The following is a 13694-nucleotide window of genomic DNA, read 5'->3' as shown; positions in this document are numbered from 1 at the left end:
AGAAGGAGAAGGAGAAGGAGAAGGAGAAGGAGAAGGAGAAGGAGAAGAGAAGAAGAAGGAGAAGAAGAAGAAGAAGAAGAAGAAGAAGAAGAAGAAGAAGAAGAAGAAATAATGTAAAACGTGAACATATATAATAAACTGTCTGTACTCTGTAACAAATGAATCCAAACAAATGATAATTAAATTCATATAGAATGTTAAAAGAAGTGTGAAATGATGGCAATATTTAGCTCAGTGTAAAGTAACAAAATGAGCAGGGGCTTTTAACCAGCAGGGGGTGCCACAGGCTTGTGATTGAGCTCTGACCCTTTGGCACAGGGACTGAAAGCAGATGTGACAGTCTTACAGAAAGAGCAGTTAGCTTCTACACATGGTAACAGTCCTCTTTGATAAGGGTTATGCTTTTCTTGTGTGAGCTGCACATTTTGTTAGGCTCCTTCCAGAGCATGTTCAAGTTTACAACCAACAACCTGCCCCTTCCCAACTAACCTCGGGTAACCAATGGTAGAACAAGTCACCACTTATAGCATTGCAGAAATAAACATGGTTTTCAGGCTATGTGATTCACTTAGACGAACCCTTCTTGAATGTAGTTTAATTAAGAGCCTTGCAAAAGCTTGTGAGCTGTTTCAATTATGAAAATGTTTTCAAGTTGTAAGCCATAATTGAAATGTGAAGTATGAAATGCTGCCATTTTACATTTTAAATAATAGCATTGTCAATGTTTGCTTCTGTCGTACGCTCCGGGTTGCTAAATTATCAAGATATTTCTAACTTAAGGCACACTTTAAATGAAAGTAATTCTAACTAACTGTGTTGCACATGGAATTTTAAAGGACATTTTTCCTTACCCATCAACTTTGTTTGAATGTTTAAGCTCTTTCCTGCTCTGCACCCCACACTATCCATCATTCTATTCTCCCTGGAGCCTTCTGTCACAGGCTTCCTTTTCTTCTCTCCCTTGTCAGTTCTTATGTCTCTCAGTTTCTTGTTACTCTGTAATCTCGGCAGGGAGGCAGATATATTTGTGGCCTTTTCTTGCTTAGCTGCTGTTCAGGGTGGTTTTTGGTCTTTCTATTAATTCGCATTGAAGGTATATTGAGAAGCTAAATGCCGAAGCTTAGACGAAAGAAGGCAAAGTTGCGATCCTGCCTTATACCCCAGGTTTCCTCACCTATTGGCTATAAAGTCTTGTCCGGGTAAAATATTTTCTTTGATCAGCAACCATATTTATAGAACACCTAAGACTTAGGCTTTGTTGTAATTAGAGATAAATAACCGCATCTCTAACTTCATCAGCTCTCCATTGTTTTCATCGCCTCTATGTTGACCAGATTTTTACCCTTAAGCATCAGAAAGGCTGAAAACAATGACACATTTTTCATTTCATTGAAGTTAATGTTTCTCATCCAGCCTAATCAAGTCCTTTGAATTAAAAATAATGATTAGGGAAGGTGATAGAACAATAAAAATCTGTATTGTTTTTGGCTTTGTTCGTTGAAACCACAAACATATTTTGAATTCTATAGATTGTTTTTACAAAGCCCTACATTTATTTCTGTGTGATCTCAGCCCTTGAGCTTATTTTTGGTCGAGTTGCTATTATTTCAGGAAACATGTAATGCTGATCATCTTTTAAATCACAGTGATTTTGCTTTGAAAGCATCATCCTTTTTTTGTAAAGGGGAAAGATATAAAAGATTTAAGGCCTGATCCAAGAAAGAAATATGTACACAGAGAATAGGAGTATGTGGCAGGAGCATATGAACACCTGACCACTTAACCAAATTCATTTTCACAGGAGAAGCATTGCAATTTCTATTTTCTCAACTTGGTGACAGACTGAATTTTAGGTGTTCAAAGATGAACATTCAACAGCCTACAGGAGGTCAGGGCCTCAGTGCCTTTCATCTCTAGGTCATTGGCTAGGGCAGGGTCATGGCAACCAAAAGTTGCGATAATCTTCACCCATTTATCTTTAAAGCTATCATCACCAAGTCTTTATAAGATAAGAATTTGTTCAAGGACCTGAGAAGAGTGTGAAACATCTTAGGCTAATGATTGAGACAAGTGCGTGCCAAGGGAATAGTCATCCTTGGGTACCACAAGGGAATCTCCCTAACAAAGAGCTTTATAGTGCCCCTAATTCAAGTTTTTCCCCTAGAATTACTTGCATATAAAGCAAAGCATAGGTCAGTTTCAATGTGCCATAAGCCAACACAAAAACTTTCTATAAAATAATATCTTCCTATATAAGATAACATAAATACTGACTTCAATTTTAATGTAAACCAAAAAGTAAAATTTTCTAATACAAATAAGAGGGGAAATAGGTAGAGGATTCTAGGAAGTCTTTTATACAATGTTGATTTATATAGTCAGAGATGTGAAGGTAAAAAGAAACCAACCAAGGCTCTTGATCCTTCTCTCTCTAATCAATCCAGGTAGAGTTTCCTATCTCTTCTGGGTCCAGCCAATGATCAGATCAGATGAAAATCTATACAACTCCTGTGATTGACTGTAAAGGCCAGGTAATGGATACCACCATGGAGAGATTAAGTCAGAGGGTGCTGAACTGAAGGGAAAGGAGCAAGTTTATAAACAAAGGCCAAGGAACAGAGCCCAAAACACTGGTGTATGCTTGGGTGCATAACCCCAATTTGTAAACAACAGGGTATTCAGTGTCCTTTTATGCAAGACAAAGACCCAAAATAAAGACCCTGAACATATTGGTTCTGCCTGAGAAACATCCCAATTGTCTGGAAAATAAGCAAAGGTAAGAGTGCCTAAGATAAACCATCTGGACATGCCCGCAATGAGCACAGGAGAAGACTAACTATATGCTAGTTGCTTACGGTTTAGGGCTTAGAAATACCCTCAACCCAGAACATACCCTCCACTGAATATCATGTCACTTCCTTTCAAAGTGTAAACAAGAGGGCAATCCCAGAGTACAGTGTAGACAGATTTCCAACTACAGGCAGAATGAAGGTTAAGATACTGTTAAGTATGAGACCAAGAGTTAATGCTGTTTTAAAGCTGAGAGCCTAAGAAATTCAAAAGTCAAGCTTGAGACTATTTTTACAGAGCAGCAAATGATTAATCTCCCCAAAACAATTTTAAGGATGTAATTGTCTAAATTAACTGCAAGTAACTTGAGAGACACATATAGCCACAAACAGCCAGTCAGTAAACTCACTTTTTCCAACATATCACCAGTTTGTGTTGGGCTATTGGACTCCAAGTCTTTTTTGCTGATACAAACAGAGATCTCTCCAGTGTCTTTACCATTTTCAAATATCTGAGAAATAAGCACATTCAAAATTAAAAATAAATACATGCACATACACATTCATGCATATGTTCATACATACATATATAAAGGTAAGCTTTCCTGGCTTTGCACGATATGGTGTCGACTGACAGCTCTGCATATGGGAACTGTGCAAGGCAAGGACTGTTTCTATGAACATGTGCAAGTAACTGGCAATGAAAATCAACAGGACTAGAACAGTATAAGAACATCCCTTGTTCCTCCTTTCAGTTTCAGTATCTTTAACCTGACTGGCATTCCCTACCATTTTAAAATAGAAGGAAACGTGGGGACATTAAAGGAGAAATCACTCACTGCACTGGACGCTTAAATGGGACAAGCACCAAAGAAAGGTCAGTTAGCAACAAATTAACCACTTTATTTAATTCTTTTGAAAAACATAAAGCCACAATTACGTGAGGGATCTTTGATTTATATTTAAAATATATCAGTGCTCATGGGGTCCTGGCTGGCTCACTCAGTAGAGCACGTGACTCATGATCTTGGGGTTGGGAGTTGAAGCCCCATCTTGGGTGTAGAGATTACTTAAAAATAAAAATCTTTAAAAAAAAATAATAAAATATATAAGTGTTCAGTTCATCTTCTGACTTACTAAAAGGAAATTCAACCTGACAGATTTATTGCATGACAGTACGATGAAAGCCATCCATTTTAAGTGCACATGCACAACAAGTTGTTGAGAACAGAGATAAAATTCTTAACATTGCATTATGCAACACTTACTGGGAAAAAAATGCTAGCAAATGTTCTGGTCAAAAGTAGCCAAACAAACCAGTTCACACGGAGGGGATCCACTAGAATAAACACCATCCTCTGACCATGTTGAGGACCCACATGGGGTATGCCAATCCATTCACCAGACTCTTAAGAATAGAAGCAGGCCAAGGAGGCCTGAATAATTTAAATCCTTTCTTATTTCATTTTTTCTCTAAATTTCTCTTCTTCCCTTTCTGATACACCTATCACATCAGAGTAGTCATTTTATTTATCTCTAGAGCTATTTCCAGAGAAGATAATTTAGGAAAATACCTTATTTAAAAGGAAAGAAAACCATCGATTTTGCTTTTGAGACAGTTTTGAGAGTTATTTAATTAGTCCAAGCCTAGTTTGGGAAATAATGTGAATCAATAGCACTTCCTTAGGCTTTAGCAAAAAAAAAAAAAAATATATATATATATATATATATATATTTATATATTTATTTATATACTTTTTTATATATATAATTTATTTCATATATAAATATGTATTTATAAATAAATATGTATATATTTATTATTTATATATAAATATATATTTATATAATTATTTATATTATTTATATATATAAATATATATTTATATATATTTTATATATTTATTTATATACTCATAATATTATATGAGTCATAATGTTAAAGAATTGTGGGATTTTTTTTACTCAGTGCTTTTCACTGTGCTGATAGTCCAGTGGAGATAATGCAGCTGTCAGCCTTGGTACATTGATATCCCACACCCTATAGCATCTTTTGCTAACAGGGATTTTTTAAAACTTCTTTTCTGAGTACATACACAATTCTGAGCAAGAAATCTCTCTACTTTTGCAAGGAACTTTGTAAACTCAACTGTTGCCTACAAACCTACAGGAAATAACGTGGGTGGAGAATCCTACTCTCCCAACAATCTCTTCAGGGCGGTAACCTGGAACAGAGCTCTTAAATAATAGTGACATTTAGCAAAGATAGTCTCAATTCTGGGTGTCATATATTCTGCAAGGTTAGTGTTGACAAAAGTTCAGTTTGGGGGACTTATTGACATTCCTTTGTCAAGACTTGCTAGACGTGGAATCAGAGTACACAAAATTAATGCTCTAGAAAATAGCGAACTGCCAAACTGCGAGAGCAAATAGGAGTTGGCCAACATCTAAGACCTTCAGTAGCTCACTGCTTTCTTTACTACCAGTAAGAAGTCTGCCCTTCTAGGTCTAGAAGTGTAAAAAAAAAAAAAAAATAGGGCGCCTGGGTAGCTCAGTAGGTTGAGCGTCCGACTTCAGCTCAGGTCATGAACTCATGGTTTATGAGTTCGAGCCCCAGGTCGGGCTCTGTGCTGACAGCTTGGAGCCTGGAGCCTGGAGCCTGTTTCGGATTCTGTGTCTCCTTCTCTCTCTGCCCATCCCCCACTTGTGCTCTGACTCACTCTGTCTCTCAAAAATAAATAAATAAATGTAAAAATAGAAGTGTAAAAAAAAAAAGGCTCTAGTCTCCAAAATCTCTATAAAGGCAATAAAAAAAAATCTTTTAGGGTTTAAATAAAATTTTAGGTGTTTAAGTGAAAGAAGCCTTTCACAACAATTTACACACACTAAAAAAGCTAACTGCCAGTGTGACAATTAGTCACTTGTGTAATGTACTGTTTTCTGCATTTTTATAAAAACTAAAATTCCCTAAGCTGAAATTTTATGAGATTCTGCTTTTCCTAAGGCCTACCTCTCATTTTTAAGATCTTTATTACTATGCCCATTTTTCTAAAATCTAATTATTATTTTTTTTCTCTTCCTTTGCATGAGAAGTATTTTTACTTCTATTGTTCAATGTCTAAACAAAGATAGCTTTCTAAGCAGAGTTTCTGTGATTGACTAGCTATAGAAAAATAAAAAAAATAGTCTACTTTTATTTTACTGCTGCCTGATCATTGGCTTAAGAAATACTGACCGCTGTATTGGCTTCCCAGTGGCTCTCTGCATGGCCTCACCTCTTGACAGCTCTAAAATTAAATTCCTACCATTGGAGTGGGATGATGGAAAAAGCTAGCTGAGGCGAGTCTTGGGTCCTAAGGAGAAAAATAATAGAACCTTTAAAAAAAAAAAAAAAGTGATCCAGATCCTCTCAAAAGGCATGGTAGCTAATGACTACTGAAGAAAATACCTATGAATAAGAATTTACTTCTGTGACTAGTTACAACAAGTAAAAAGTTTTAAGGAGTGTTTTCCATGAACGACAGTCTTTGTACTTTCTGTCATGTCAATATTAACTTTTGTTAAGAAGGATTAAATTAGATTAACACCAATGTTTCCTTTTTTAAGTTTATTTATTTATTTTGAGAGAGTGTGTGTGCATGCATGCGTGTGGGTTGGGTAGGAGCAGAGGGAGGGAAAGAGAAAATCTTAAGCAGGCCCCATGCTCAGAGCAGAGCCCACTGTGGGGCTCGATCCCATGACCCTCGGATCATTACCTGAGCTAAAATTAAGAGTTGGTGTCTCAACCAACTGAGCCACCCAAGTGTCCCACACCAATGTCTTATTGTAATATTGTTGATCAATTTATTCACTCAACAAATATTTACTGAGTACCTACCATGTGCCGAGCACTGCTCAGGTGCTTAAGATACACCACTGAGGGGCGCCTGGGTGGCTCAGTCGGTTAAGCGGCCGACTTCGGCTCAGGTCATGATCTCGCGGTCTGTGAGTTCGAGCCCCGCGTTGGGCTCTGTGCTCACAGCTCAGAGCCTGGAGCCTGTTTCGGATTCTGTGTCTCCCTCTCTCTGACCCTCCCCCATTCATGCTCTGTCTCTCTGTCTCAAAAATAAATAAACGTTAAAAAAAAAAAAAAAAAAGATACACCAGTGAACTAAGATTCCTGCTTTTGAGGAACAAAATAAGTAAGGAAATCACATAGCATGGTCAGGGTACATTCAGGTCCTGTAAAAGCTGTTTGTTCATTCTTTCTGTTAAAGAAGGCCCACCAAACCGTATAAGCTTGGTGGACCTTCAATACAACTGGTGGGCCTTCTTTAACAAAAAGAATGCAAAATTACAAACATAAAACTAGATAAAAGATATTCACTTAAAATGAGAGAAAAAAAATCACAACAATTTACATACACTAAAAACTCACACATAGCAAAAACCATTACAAAATATTTCCATTAATTAACTACCCAACACACATATTTTGGCTGAATTGTCTTTGATCATCTCTTCATATGGTCATTTGGTAACATTTTCTATAAGGAGAATAGGAAGATGATTCTTCCCTCTAGCATGGTTAATCAAAAAAAATATTATTTGTTTGGAAAAATCTCTCAGCTTCACAACTTTGTTGGACATTTCATAAAAATGTTTAGGATTGATGTCATATTTGGAAAACCTTGATCATAGTTCTTTAAAATATGAGCTATAAAATGTGGAAGAATTTCCTACAAATAGTTGGCTTTATTATTTTCCCACCATGTTTCTCCTCCACCACTCATACACTTTTGATGCCAAGCACTCTAGTCCATAGTCAGAAAGCAATACACTCAATGGCCAGCAGGTAGTGGCCATCTTCCTGGGAACTCTTTCCATATCAGAATGGTTAGTGCTAACTTAACCATACAGGGAAGTGACTGTAAAACACTAATTACGTCCCACTACATTCAAACTAAATGTATCTCCACTCAATTTTCTCCAGCCAGACCTCAAAAATGCCTGCTGCCACCTCAACACTACTTGATACAAGAGAACTCTTGACCGAGAGGAAGTTGGACTAGGAACAGGCAATGGTCTCAACCAGTTACAGTTAAAATATATTTGCAAATTTACAGAAACATGTGGCCATGTGTACTCATTGCTAATGTTTCTTCTAGGGTTTTGAAAGGGGCCTACACAAAGCAGGGACCCTGAAGCTTAATTTTCATTAGCTGTGTGGTAAATGCACCTCTGAGAGTGTTAGAAGGTGCTAAGTGGTATCTAATAAAGGGAAGGGGACATAGGGCCTGGGATAAGGGAGGGCAAAGGGTGTGGTGAACACCATATGAAGCAGGTGACCAGAACAGGCCTTCAAGAGAGGAAAGATCTGAGTCAAGAGTTGGTGGGGAGAGAGTTAATCAAGCAGATAGGCTGGGAGAAGAGCATTGCAGGCAGGGGGAACTGCTTGAGCAAAGAAACTAAGGCAGGAATGTGTCCAGTGTGTTCTGGGAACTGCAAGAAGACTGGTGTTATTGGAGCAGAGTGGTAAGAGAGGGAGAGTAAGTAACATGAAGTCAGAGGGTTAAGGGATTGGAAGAGAAATGGGGACTGTTTGGAAGGTTTGGAACAGAGCAAGAACAAGATCTAACTTAAAAGGATCATTGTGGCTCCTGGGCAGAGAGTAGACTATAGAGAGCAACAGTAATCTGAAGGGTGGATGGATGATGGTGGTTCAAACCAGAGTAGCAACAATGGACATGGTAAGAAATGGTCCATTTCTCTTGTTCGTTCCTGAGTAATTTTACTTGCTTACTTGTATATTAGCAGGGTTGGGAAATAAAATTTGTTGTTAAGCTAATATTTCTGAATATGATGTCTGTGTCTATGGACAGAAACCAAACTAAATATAACTGTTCATATGTAGTATTTGTGAAGGCATAAAAATACCAATGAAGTAGTAAAAGACTTTTTATTTACTGTGAAGATTTTATAGAGACAGTGACTAAAAAAACCTTCCACTTTTATGGGGAAAGATGACCTGAATGAATTTTGACCTAATGTGGTTCTTTGACAGGTTTGCCCAGCATCATTCATCATACCTATTTAAGGACCTGTATAAGGCCTACTTCAGTGCCATTATCCACCCTTTAATACTATAAGTCTGGTTAAGAGCTAGCTGTGGGGGAACAGCAGGTTCCCAAACTCTCCATAACTGCTGGGCAGACCACCCAGGAAGCTCTTCTGTGCATGAGTGGAAGGCCAAACACCTAGGCTTCAAAATACCTCAGGATACAATGCTGTCAAGAGGCAATAATAAGAAAATGACACTGCAGTGTGTTGCTAAAAGTTGGGAGGCTGTACAGTAACAGGATTTACTGCTAGAGGTCCAGTGAAGAAAAGGAATATAAAATAGCCACACAAAAGTACTTGGCATATTTCAGTGGATATAATTAAATATGTTGAAACAAGGTTAACTTACACATTGGCTTAAATTGTGATCCACAGGATGCAGACTCTGAGACCAAGATTTACTCTCAGGAATTTTACTGGGGAGCCTTCTGGGAAGCAGCACAGCTGAGGGAGTGAGGAAAGCAGGAAGGGGCAGGTGAAGGTGAGTGTGATGCAGTTGCAACAGAGGCCTCTGGTGGGAGCCCTAGAGCTAGAATGGCCGGCCCTTCAGCATAGGCCAGAATTGAGGCAAGGGAGCAATCACGCCTTTGCTCTGTGCGGGAACCAGATGTTGGCTGCCTCCTGCCCCCAGGATGAAGGCCTAGTCTTGGGAGATGCAGCTCCTTTACACAGAGGGCAACCGCCCAATAAAGATATAGTTGTGGCAGCTGAGGGGTGGATATCTCAGTCCCGAAGAGGGGACTCTGGTGGTGTGGCACCGCACCCATTACACACATGCACGGCAATCGGGAGTGCATGGCGCACAGTTACACACAGAAATTACTCAATACTCAAAGCAACCGCACATTTTACAGGGAAGTCTCACAAAGGTTAGATGACTCACGTGGGGCAATTCGACTCATAAGGGGTAAGGAGATCTTTAGAAATCAAGTCCTATAGTGTTTTTAATTACAAATATCAAAGTTCACCCTTTTATCTAGTATTAGGAAGTATACTAATATGAAACTTAGTATGAAAAAGTTTAAGGGCACAGAAATGTATTTTATAGTAAAAGGTTTTTTTTTAACCTAAGTCAAAGAAAAGGAAAATTAAAATGAAATACTTGTCTTATGTAAGAAGCTAATTAGCCGTGAAAAAAAAATCTTTATCCAATCAGAATTCAAAGTCACCTTTGGAGCTAGAAAATCAACTCTAACTGAATTAGCATTACATGTACATTAAATCAAATAAATGTACTGTTATGTCTTCCATTTTTATAGACTTACTAATTTTTAGAACATTCGCATTTTCTGTATTTTCTCAAATGTATATTATAAACCAAACAGTAAACATGTCTAACTTAAATATTCAGATAAAGTGATAATCACAAAGCAAATATTAAAATTATGGGATTCAGGCAATGAAAACTTAATAATGAATTAGTATATTTATATTGCATATAAGAAAAAGTGTTTTAATGCCTAATAGATGTCTTTAAATGGTATTTCACAGGTAAGGAGCCAATATATTTAGTCCCAGGAAATGAAGACGCACTTAAGTGAAAACAAATTATGGAATTGCTAAACTTTATCAGTCTAAATGGCATCTGGACCAAAAATCAAATAATATTATATTTAAGCCCAGAAAAGGGATACCTAAGAAGATAATTTATTTTAAAACAGACATTTTAGGGGCGCCTGGGTGGCTCAGTCAGTTAAGCCTCCGACTTTGGCTCAGGTCATAATCTTGTGGTTCATGAGTTCCAGTCCCGCATCGGGCTCTGTGCTGACAGCTCAGAGCCTAGAACCTGCTTTGGATTCTGTGTTTCCCCTGTCTCTGCCCCTCCCCTGCTTGCACTGTGTGTGGCTCTCTCAAAAATAAGTGAACATTAAAAAAAGAGAGAGAGAGAGAGACGTTTTAAATTTCCTCTTTAAGTTGTAGCAGAGCCCACCATTTAGAAGGTGTAAGTCGGGTGACTGCATACAGGGTAGGATTTAAGGTGAAAGCCAAAAGATTCTGACCCCAAAAATATCTCTCCCACCAACTTGTCAATACTTGAAATTCCAGTTAGATATTTTCTCCTTTGTCATAACTAAAATACCACAAAAGAAATACTATTCAGCCTTATAGGTTATTGATCTTTTGATGCTGTGATTTTTTTTAATTTTATTTATTTATTTTTCAATATATGAAGTTTATTGTCAAATTGGTTTCCATACAACACCCAGTGCTCATCCCAAAAGGTGCCCTCCTCAATATCCATCACCCACCTTCCCCTCCCTCCCACCCCCCATCAACCCTCAGTTTGTTCTCAGTTTTTAACAGTCTCTTATGCTTTGGCTCTCTCCCACTCTAACCTCTTTTTTTTTTCCTTCCCCTCCCCCATGGGTTTCTGTTAAGTTTCTCAGGATCCACATAAGAGTGAAACCATATGGTATCTGTCTTTGTCTGTATGGCTTATTTCACTTAGCATCACACTCTCCAGTTCCATCCACGTTGCTACAAAGGGCCATATTTCATTCTGTCTCCTTGCCACGTAGTACTCCATTGTGTATATAAACCACAATTTCTTTATCCATTCATCAGTTGATGGACATTTAGGCTCTTTCCATAATTTGGCTACTGTTGAGAGTGCTGCTATAAACATTGGGGTACAAGTGCCCCTATGTGATGCTGTGATTTCTAATCTCTGCTCTCTGGAACCCCTTAGAGGACAACAGTGGGGGTCTGTGGTCCCAAGTGGGAGATCAAACCCGATAAGTGAGTCTGTGGAGGCCGCCACCATCTGGCTTCAAATGGGGTAGATCCTACTTTCATTTATATAGTAGACTCCAAAAAAGAATTTTGATCTAAGAAAACTATTTTTTTTGAAAACCGTCTTAGACTGAAAGAAAGCACAGCATGCCCTTTTCAAAAGAGTAAATCTTGAAACAAGGTGGTAAATGAGAACATGGGGTATCTGACTGTCTGAATTGGGGGTTGGGAGGTGGGGGTGGAGGAAAGGCCAACAGAGGCTGAGGGTGGAGAACCTGCACAATGGCCCTTGGAGGCTTCACAGTTCACCTGGGAGTGGGCCCACATTCCCTCTTTTATGCATTTAAAGTCACTTTTCATCGTGAGGTGAGTGGATGGCTCAGTTGAACAGCCAGTTTAGGCTCAGGTCATGATCTCTCCGTTTGTGAGTTCGAGCCCCACATTGGGCTTGCTGCTATCACTGTAGAGCCTGCCTCAGATCTTCTGTCCCCCTCTCTCTGCCCCTCCCCCATTTGTGCTCTCTCAAAAATAAACATTAAAAATTTTTTTTTAAATAAAGTCACATTTCATTGTTTTGTTACAATATTTTTTAAAGAGCTTCACTCTCACCCCATTTTTCTGTGTCTATGAACAAAGTAAAATTTTCAAAACAAGGTGATGGGCCTATAAAAATATTTTCTTTGTATCCAATTACAATTCTCACTAAATTTGAGATAAGAAAATGTTCAAAATTATCTAGATGACAGAGGCAAGGCAAATTTGTTTGCCTGTCACGTTCTAAGCTAAGTAATTTCAATAAGCCCTTTATACATGAGGATGTTTCAAGAAGAAATGAAATAAGGATCTCACTTTGTCTACATTAATTTAGTGCGTAAAATTATATTTAATTGGGATTAAAATATCAGATGTGTAAGTCCTGTCAGTAGTTGGGTATAATATGATATATACCAGAGCTTAGTAAATAAAGGCTTTTGGAAGTTCCTGGGCTCAGTATATTTCTTTTCAAAGAAAATAAGGCCTTTTTAAATGAGAAAAACAGCCACATCCCCCAAATTATATTTTATTAGGGGAAAATGAACACTTTTAAGATTAAATATGAGCTAAATCATGAGATGTCCCCAAATTCTCAGTCTCAGAGATCATATTCTCATCTTTGGATAGAGTATATGTTTTTAAATGCTATTCAATTTCTTGTTTAAATGTATCAACTATGTCTGTAAATTTAATTTTCCCTTTAATAAATGAATCAGTACGCTGGGTAACTAAAACCTATACAAAAGTTTACCATCTTTGGCAGTACATTTTTAATTTAATAAATAATCCATTTTTTATCATAAAACATTATTGAAATTATAAGTAGAATCTTAAGTAGGTGTAAATATATCACTTCATTTGCACTTACTAGAAAATCTGTATTCATTTCTACGTTCAAATGATGAATTGACGCTTAATAATATTCATGGTGAGTTGGGCTAACATAGATGTCAGTGGGTAATCCAGGGGACGGGAGCATATGTAGGAAGAGAATCTCAATGACTTGAGCATCTCAAACACTCTGTGAAAAAGCTAATTGAGAGGTAAAAACAAATTAACTGCTATGGAGAAGGACAATCTCCCCGAGAGAGAGAGCGTGCCTACAGCAGTAAGGTTCAGTGGTTGCATTTAGTCCAGGTAACTGCTGGGACAGTAATCCAGCTCTGGCCTGTGGACTTTCCCTGCTGACTGCCCACCTGGCAATTCTCTGGGCACCTTCAAGGCTGTCAGGACTGTGCAAGGAAAGCTGGTCTCATTACAACCAGCTCTGCATGGGAGCTGATGCCCCAACCAATTGCTCTTCCCTAATTTTGATACAGATGCAGTTTTTCTCTTCAGCGGGTCTAGGAAGATACAATCTTCCTGCACACAGATTTACACCTGGCTGCAGATGTCTGTCAGGAAATAGGTTGAGGTGAATACACTGGCATTTCCGCCACCCCCCCCCCCCCCAACAGTTGAAAGATGAAAGAGAGAGAGAAGGAGAGAGGAGGGAAGGGAAGGGAAGGGAAGGGAAGGGAAGGGAAGGGAAGGGAAGGG

General features: G+C 38.3%; 1 protein-coding gene across 2 annotated transcripts in view; it reads right to left on the bottom strand.

Annotated features, from left to right (window-relative positions):
- DCDC1 (doublecortin domain containing 1) overlaps positions 1-13694 on the bottom strand; it is a 480273-nt gene that overhangs the window by 230957 nt on the left and 235622 nt on the right. For both annotated transcript variants that reach the window (XM_049648784.1, XM_049648790.1), the window contains one exon: positions 3200-3301. In XM_049648784.1, coding sequence (XP_049504741.1) covers positions 3200-3301 — 102 coding nt within the window. The remainder of the gene's footprint in view (positions 1-3199; positions 3302-13694) is intronic.

Source organism: Panthera uncia, chromosome D1 (genome assembly GCF_023721935.1).
Source record: "Panthera uncia isolate 11264 chromosome D1, Puncia_PCG_1.0, whole genome shotgun sequence".
NCBI lineage: Eukaryota > Metazoa > Chordata > Mammalia > Carnivora > Felidae > Panthera > Panthera uncia.
The sequence above is the reverse complement of the archived record's forward strand: the minus strand, read 5'-3'. Positions and strand labels throughout refer to the sequence as shown.